Raw genomic sequence first — 9,617 nt, 5'->3', positions numbered from 1 at the left:
AATGTCCAGCAACTGTTTAGAAATTATAGGGCAGCTTTTTTCGAGAAAACTTTAGGCATTGTATTGCAGGACACTTCCAAAAATGATCCTCCTGAAATAAAAAATCATAGGAAAATGGACATAAAATATTAAGTGAAAAAAGTAAAATATTAACAACACACACACATAGTCACTCTGGAAGGAAATATACCAAAACATTAATTGTGGTTTTGTCTGAGTGATAGAGTTATATCTGATATTAATTTTCCTTAAATTTTATACAATAGATTTATATTAACATTATGTCAAAAAAATTTAAGAAAGAAAAGGCAGGTTTTTACACTTAAGAGATTCCTTTTACCTAATTCATATGATGGAAAGATAAGTAAAATAACCTGTTTGACAGGACCTTAAAGAATCTGGTTATCAATTACAATCCTTAAGGAAAAGTATTTCTACAATATTTTTCTTGGTCCTAAAATAGAAAAAAAGAAGAAACTTTCCACTTTAAGTTTCTATAAAGTATCAAACTGAAAGTTAAACATTTTTGAAAGACTGGTTAAAACTCAATAGAGATAAAATCCTGTAATGAGGTTGTTCACTTGTCAGCATTGCCAGTATCACGCCATGATTTTAAAACCTGATAAATTTCTAAATTTTTATCTCAGTATTTTAAAACAAATAGATAAAATAACTTCAATACAAAAATATATTGAAAAATAAAGCACAAATGACAAAAAAGATAAAACTGAGTTACATCAAAATTTAAAATGTTTGTGCTATAAATGATATCACAAAAGTGAAGATAACTCACAGAATGGGAGAAAATAATGTATCTGCTAAAAAGCCTATATCCAGAATATATAAAGAACTTTTACAACCAATAAATAAAAACACAAGTAACCTAAACAAAAAATGGGTAAAGGACGTAAATAGACATTTCTCCAAAGAAAATATGCAAATACCAATAAGCAATAAAAAGATGCTTGACATCATTAGTCATTAGGAAAAAGCAAATCTAAACCACAATGAGCAGTACTTCACACCCAGTAGCATGGCTACCATCAAAATGACAGATTAAAAACAAAGATATGCAGAAATTGGAATCCTCATATTTTGCTTTTGGAAATGCAAAACTGTGCAGCTTCTTTAGAAAGAGTGTGGCAGTTCCTCAAACAGTTAAACAAAGAGTTACCATAGATGATTCAGCAATTCTACCTCTAAATATATACCTAGGAGGAATAAAACATATGCCCACACAAAAACTTGTAAACAAATATTTACAGCCAGCATTATTTGCAACAGCCAAATAGTGGAAATAACCCAAATGTCTATCAACTAGCGAGCAGGTGAACAAAATGTGGTATAGCTATTCAATGGAATACTATTCAGCCACAAAAAAGTTAAAGTACCATGGATGAATCTTAAAAGTATTTATGCTATGTGGAAAAAGCTAGCCAAAAGAGCCACATATTGTGTGATCTTATTTGCATGAGAGATTCAGAATAGGCAAATCTAGAGCGGCAGAAAGTAGATTAATGGTTCACCAAGGCTGGATGACTACTAATGGTCACAAGTTTTCTTTCTGGGATGGTGAAAATGTTGTAACTCAGATCATAATGATGGTTGCACAATGCTTTGAATATACTAAAAACCAGTAAACTATATACTTTAATTTTATGATATGTGAATTATATCTCAACAAAGATGTTTTTATAATACAAAGGCTCTACCTTTTGAATTACAATTACATGATTATAACTGTACAAAATACAGCTTAAAAGGCATCTAATACATTCTTTCAGCTTGATACTTTCCACTCCTTAATAACATTTAGTTAAGTATATGCACAATTGCTATTACTTTTATAAAGTAAGAGTGTCAAATATTAACAGGCAATGTCAGCAATAACTATTTAAAATATTAAAGTAACCGTGTAGATACATTCAGTTGATAAGTTTTCTGTGTAGAAAGGAGTGGGTACAAAGAGCATTAATACACTGCCTTTGCTATCCAGTTAAAATAGTCAAAGACCATAATGTCCAGCAACTGTTTAGAAATTATAGGGCAGAAAATAAGTAGAAGAATAATGTGTTGTGGGAGTACAAAGAAGGAACTAATTACTTTTTTTTTCTGGTGACTGAGTAAAGGTTCCTGGCTGAACATGGAAAATAGATAATAAAACTGTAAAGCACAAAGGTGGAATATAATTTCCTATAAGCTGAAGTATTTGTTAAAGAAAGCAAGACTTTCTTTGAAACATATATATGTATTTACATATATACATTCTCAAGGAACATGTACATGCATGTGTGACACACACATGATAGCCTGTAATTCTTAAGTTTTGTAAAATATTTTGAAATATATGATGGGCATAAACAACAGGAAACCTTAAGGGACAAACGAGTTTTCAACAAATGAATTTTGGGAAATGGAATTCCAGGTAGAACGAATGAGAATGCAGAAAAAGTCTACCTGGTTGATAAACGCAGTTAAATCAGGAAATAAAAAAGCAATAGCCCCTTTAAATGAAGTGTGACCACAAAAAAAAAGGAAGGAAAAAAAACAAAACCTCTTTTGTGTTGGTGGGGAAAAAATGTTAGGGAGAAAAAGTTCATTTTTATTGGTGGGGAAAATTTGATCAGACAAAATTTTCATTAAAAAAAATCCATACCATCTCCAAACCTAATTTTTAAAATACGTAAACCAAAGATTATTTCCAAATTTTTCCTCATACTATTTCCCTTAGAGTATGATCATCATAATCACGAGAAACAGGTAAGTCATACTGTGCCTTAGCCCCAAATTTTCATTTCCAGTCCAGTATGTGTGACTGAAATAAAGTTGTTACAGTTTATCTGAGTCAGGCCCCTGCATGTCACTGGCAATATTTTCTTTTCGATAGTTGCTGCTATGTACAAATGAGATAGGAAGAAAGAAGAAAAGAGATGTGATGCTCCCCTGCTTTCCCCTAACCTTTTATTAGGTAATGAAAGAAAATGTGTCATATATGCTTCTGCAGTATATTTTTACATGTAATATAAAACCATTTATGCAAGAAAAAGTTTTATATTTTTATGCCACCAATTTCAAAACCTGAGTTAAAGTAGTTTACAATGCAATTAAAATAAAACTGTTAAAAACTAAAATAGTAAGAAATAAAGGGAAAGACTGAGAAAGTAAATAATACATCTGAGGAAAGCTATTGCAATTAAGCACAAAATAGCTCTAAGCTTCCTAGTTGCCAGAGCAAAAATAGAAATAAGATGCGTGACATGGATTTCTTTGTCCCATAAAAGGGAGGAGTGGAGAGGGGCAACATTCTTTAATGTATGTCATGCAGTGTGTTCAGCAACTTACGTAAATCATTTAGTTATCTCAAAAACCCCATGACATAGATATTTTTCCCTTCCTTCTTTCAGACATAGAAACTTAGGTTAAGGGAGGTTAAGAAATAACTGTATAAAATCAAAAATCTAATAATCTTTTACCCAAGGTTTCGATTAAAATTCAGACTTTTGTCTTAAATCCTATATTCTTTCCATTTTAACATACTGAACTTAAAAAAATACACACACACACAAACATTCTCCAGAAATTATTTTTCTGAGTCCAGAGAGAAATCTGGCTGGTGGGCCTTTACAAGAGATAATAAAAATATAATAGTGATTTCAGTAGTATTTAAAAAATACAAAGGTATGTTCATGTACACATAGCCTTTCCTGATCATCAATGAAGCCTATCGTCTGGCTACCAATGAAATATTAAAGGGAAATGCTAACCTGCAGTCCTGTGAAGAAAATTCTACATTGAGCTTTATCTATTAGAGCATCTCAGCTGTCCTGATGACTGACTGACTTCTCACTCAGTTGGAAAAACATTCATATCATTTATACATTTGTCTGAATAAGAGTATCACATTATTCAAATAATCCCATAGTATTTCTATTTCTAAAGCTAACTGCTTGTTTAACGAAGTTTCTTGTTAAAAAGATATTTTAAAATGAAAAACCAACTCCGTGTCATCCCCCAGAGACCTGTTATCATAATTTCTGCCTTGCAACTTTCCTAAAATATATTCACACAAATGTTCACTTGGCACATCATATCTATAGCTCTTGGGAGCTATATTCTATATTCTATATAGAATATAGATATAGAATATACTATATTCTAGTAAGAATGTCATGAATTTTCATTTCCCAAAAGCATTATCAGGTCAAAACACTTCCATAGGCTGACTAAAATAATAAACATAAACCTTGTTTAGTTTTGAGAATACATGAACAGAAGCACAATGTTCTAACATTGTCTCCTGTATACATTATTTAGAGTCCCATATTACAAGGTCCAATACAAGGCTTATTTTTCAGTTTTCACTTTATGTTCCTTTCCTAACATTATAGTTGCTTCCCATATTCATTTACTCAAAAATTATTTATTGAATCTGTGAAATACCAGGCACTGCAAATACAAAAAGGAGAATAAGAAATTGTCATTGTTCTCAAGGAGCTCACAGTTTAGGAGATAAAGAGACAATCAAATCAACAATTAATTGCAAACAACTGTAATACATATTACACTAAAAATGAAAACAAAAAGATTTAACTGAGAACAGGGAATGTTTAAATAGGCTTTGCATACAGGATTACTGATGTGTTATCCTCTTAGTTTTAGTCACAATTTTTAATTAAAGTAACGTTTGTTTTTGTGTTCAGCACTAAGTTAGAGAAAAATTAATGTCAAGGTCTCTAACAGGGCATGTGTTTTTCTAGGACACTTTTCTTTCAAAAGAACTGTTATAAAATGCAATCTAATTTTACGGTGAAGGCACAGGCTTAATTCTGATAAAGAAATTTAACATTGCCTTTCCTCACAGAGCTGACTGCTTTGCAGAGTCAACCATCTCTCACATGGGCTTAGTCTGCAACTTTTCTCACCACTGTCTACCACCAACAGGAGAATATTTGTGGTGACGGAACTGTACTATATCGTGACTATGGTGGTGCATTCAGGAATCTACAAATGATAAAATGTATAAAAATAAATACACCAACAAGTAAAACTGTAAAATCTGAATAAGACAGGTAGATAGTACCAAGGTCATTATCCTAGTTGTGGTACCATACTATAGTTCTGTAAAATGTTACCTTTGGCAGAAACAAGGTAAAGGCTACCTTGGATCTCTGTACTATTTCTTACAACTGCATGTGAATCTATAATTATCTCAAAATATAAAGTTTAACATTTAAAAAGTTTAAATGTTTTTTCAAAGTTTACCAGTTAGGAGATGAGAGAATTAAGGTAAGGGAGAGGGACATTCCACAAAAAATTAAAAATATGAATAATATTTTGTCTAAGCCCAGGTCTTTCAAATTATAGTCTCTGGACCACTGCATAAAAATACCTGGGGCCGAATCCTGAGCCCGAATCAAGATTTACTGAGTCATTAACCAAAAGACACAGTTGTTTACTTTTTTCAGTCAGATCTCTGAGGATGGAGGCCAAAATTTGCCATTTTATCAAGCTCCTTGGTGGTTCTTATGTTTACTGTGATAAGGTGTGGGATACATGAATTGTAACGTAAAAGACCAGAAAGAAAAACTGAAATAAAGATGGCTCCAATGACACCTAACATCAGACTAAATATTTCCAGTGATTTAAAAAAAAAAGCTTTGAAGAACTAATTGTTCAAATTGTAAGGGATAGAAAATTCTTGCTTATCATAAATCAAAATTTGCTACCTGTAAATTTCTCCTTTAAAACTCAATTCCAAACTCAGCAGCAATACATAATAAAATTTAGCCCTTTTTTAAACAGAAAGATCATCAAATACCATCAAATATTTGAAGACACCACCATGTCCCTCTTAGTCTTATACTTCTAAATAAACAACTCTGGTTTTTTCAACCCTACGTCATTTTTTGAGACCCTTTACCATCCTATTCACCCTCTTGCCCAGCCCCGTTTTTTCTTAAAAGCTTAAATCTGTTGATATTTCACACTTAACATTCCATACTTTGTGTCATTCACAATTTCTAGGTTGTCTATATATACTCTAAAGTCTTTGATTAAATGTTAAATATAAAAGGACTGGATTGAAGGTGCTCTGAAAAGTTTACAGACTTTTCAGGAAAAAAAGCTGACTTAGAGGTCAACATCAAGTAATTAACCACCAATGTGGGGGGTACGACCATTTATCCAGCTATAAAATACAGAATGACATAAACAAGATAAAAGAGAATTTAAGGCCAGATTTCCTAAAATTAATTTCTATCAAGGCAATTTGCAATTCAATAAATCTGAGGACAACATCAACTTGCTCTCATTTTGGCTTGTAGAAATCACAAAATGGGTAAAGGTGGATTTTAGTGAAAGGGAAGGTAGTTAGTAAACAAAAAGGGAATTAAATGCATGAAATTATGATTAAACTTTTATAAAGTTTTGATACTTAGTTTTTTTTTTAAGATTTTTCTCTGGCATAAGGAATAAAATCAAGAGACTATTTTATTTGGTATTTTTCCTTTCAACTAGTCTTAAAATCGGGCAATATTTTTATATTTTCCTGCTGTCAAACCCTTTTTTCAAACAAAATCTTATATGAAATCCTAATACATTAAATAAATAAAAGTGAAATTGCTCTAACTAAAATTAGGGTGAGAGAATCTGACCTCCAAAACTGCATTATCCTTCTACATCTTGCAAAGAAACCCTCAGGTTCAATGAACTATGGTTTGAAAGCCACAGTTCTAAGATAAGGTACATGTTCCAATATCCGATAACGTACTTCCTATACGGGTAAAGAAAATGTTTGCTTTGTTTTGTGCTATTAAAGATAGTATTTTTTAGATGATATTGGTACATATATTTTATTTTGCTAATTTTGTCACATTTTCTCCATGTTTTTATAAGACAGAAAAGTAAGTTACATTGGTTACCATTTTAACTCCAATGGATCATTCCAGTGGATCTCTGAGTCCTCAGTAGCCCATGATATCCTTTTACACAAGTAACTTTACACCTCTGCACTCTTTATAATTTCCCATTCATCAATTTTAGCCTGAAGAGAATTGTATTAAGAAGGATTAAGGGCTCAATATGAAAGAATGTCAAGATCAATGGATGTAAAACTAAGGAGTTGGGGGTCATGTATTTGCCATTGTTGGTCTAGGGCAGTGTTTTTCAAACCCTTGACTATGACCCATAATATTAAACCATCTAAAACCATTACCAAAACTGAAAGAAAGGCTTCACAAAATAATATTCACCAAAACTATTTTTACTTATTTATTTCTTAGAGACAGGGTCTCCCTCTGTCACCCAGGCTGGAGTGCAGTGGCATTATCATAGCTCACTGCAACCTTGAACTCCTAGGCTCAAATGATCTTCCCATCTTAACCTCCAGAATAGCTGGGATTTCAGGTGTGCACCATGCCCAGCTACCCAAAATATTTTCTATTTTATTTTATTCTAATTTATTTTTTAAGGCTAGCTATGATTGACTTAAATAGCAGTAATGACTGATAAATCATAATTTACAACCCACTGATCTTGACCTGAACAACAAAAAACACTAGATGGATCAGGAGTCACAGACTTTTTCCATAAAAATCTTGATAGTACATATTTTAGGCTTTGTAGGCCACATATGGTCTCTGTTGTAACCACACAACTCTGTTGCAGTAGGGTGGAAGCAGCCATAGACAGTATGTAAACACAACCGTAGCTGTGTTCCAATAAAGGTACATTTACAAAAGCAGGCAGTGAGCTGGATTTGGCATGTGGCCATAGTTTGATGACCTGTGGTCTATACTACAGTATACTGACCTACCGCAAAATGAGCAGTTAAAGTGGTAGTATCTCCATATTACTGATGAAATACCTAGAATACTAAAAGGTTTAAGTGATGTACCCAACTACTGAGCAGGAGACAATATACTGACTGCATCATAATATAATGCTTCTCCCCCTCTATACTACTCCACACATGAGAGATGCATTGTTAGTGAGTTTTAGCATAATTGCTATGAGTTTTAGCAATACTGAACACAACACATTATACAAATCCATACTGTACTCACCTTTATTCATTCACTCATTCATTCAATCAACCAACAGTATACCTATTGTATAAACTACAAGGAGAATTTATATAATTAACTCTTAATTATACCAGAGAGGATATATCATAGCTTAAAAATAAAAGACAATGATTGTGAAAAAAATAGTAGTAAAACTATTAAAAATCTGAAAAAATTTACATTTTAAAAAGCAATCATTTCTGAACTCCGCAGCAAACAATAACAATACATCATCACCTCTCTTCCAAAGAAGGAATAATCTCTCAACCCAATATCAAGTTTAATGCTCCTAAACTACTGTCTTTATGCTAAAGTTACTACTGGATAATATAATAGCTTAGGACCTTATGAACCATGTTATTATTCTGCTTTAATTTTGATTTGGAGTTATATCTAATTTTCTTTGACTCCAATCTCCAAATTATTGAAAAGGTGGCTGCATGAAGAAAAACTTACCTTTCAGATTGAAGCTTAGTGGTTTTTACTATTAAATCTTGAGTCTGTTCCTTTGCTGCCTAAAATTATAAACATATCTAATATAAGTACATTCCAATTTTATTTTATTTCAGAAAACAAAACTACCACTTACTGAAATTTAGACTTAAAACAAATGAGATCACTCTACAGAACTCAAAAGAAAAGCACAACAAAATGAAATAGGTAGATGTTTCAAGCCTCATCCACTGGAGGAACACACTCAAGAGTTCTTAATATACACATAATGCTAAGGCTTACAAGAAAGAAAAAGGTATCCAGATGCTGACTAAAGAACTTAATAGTTCATGATGCTTTTCAGTGCAACGGAAGCACTGGAAGAACAAGTTAAGAATGAAGAACATGACTTCAGGTAGGGACATGTTGAACTGAGATACCATGCAACCTCTACATGGGGTTGTTAACTAAGTCACTGAAAAGGAAGTGTGGAGCTCAACAACAGAAAAGTGTAAGACGGAGGTAAAAATTTGAAAGTTGTAATATACAAACTACCTGCCATATAAGTTTTTGGTGAGGATCAGAGGTAGCCCCATCTAAAGGACATAAGGCTATTCCTAACCAACTTTCATTCTAAGCAATTCTCTCTTCCCTAAGCCAGAGTTGAAAGGATCAAGAGTGAAAAGTCAATTAAGAAAGTATTTTATCCAAAGATTAGAACACATTCACGAAGTGGCTTTAAACAAAAGACAGTAAGATTCTCTCTCAAAGATCTGAACTGGGGAATATTACAAAACTAAGGCAATAAACAACAAGAAGAGAAGCAAGTAGTCATGAGGCATGTACAGAAATAGGTCCATGCCTTGAAGAAAAATTAAATGAGCCAGAAAGATGCATAAATTACGTCATTAGTAAAGTAGAGAAAAACACATAAAATAGAAGGTGAGTCAGTCTGTTAAAGAGAAAATACCAGAGCAAACACCTGAAGACACTGGGTCATTTTCATGTTAGAACACCACAATAAAGAGTCAAGCTTCTGTTGCTAAGGTTTCTTTCTTTCTTTCTTTTTTTTTTTTTTTTGAGACAGAGTCTCGCTCTGTCGCCCAGGCTGGATGGAGTGCA

General features: G+C 32.6%; 1 protein-coding gene across 1 annotated transcript in view; it reads right to left on the bottom strand.

The window, feature by feature from the left end:
• Nucleotides 1-9,617, bottom strand: part of COG6 (component of oligomeric golgi complex 6) — an 82,620-nt gene that overhangs the window by 61,446 nt on the left and 11,557 nt on the right. The window contains exon 4 of the mRNA XM_011990262.1: nt 8,520-8,578. Within this exon, the coding sequence (XP_011845652.1) occupies nt 8,520-8,578 (59 nt within the window). The remainder of the gene's footprint in view (nt 1-8,519; nt 8,579-9,617) is intronic.

This window comes from Mandrillus leucophaeus, unplaced genomic scaffold (assembly GCF_000951045.1).
Source record: "Mandrillus leucophaeus isolate KB7577 unplaced genomic scaffold, Mleu.le_1.0 Scaffold375, whole genome shotgun sequence".
Lineage (NCBI taxonomy): Eukaryota > Metazoa > Chordata > Mammalia > Primates > Cercopithecidae > Mandrillus > Mandrillus leucophaeus.
The sequence above is the reverse complement of the archived record's forward strand: the minus strand, read 5'-3'. Positions and strand labels throughout refer to the sequence as shown.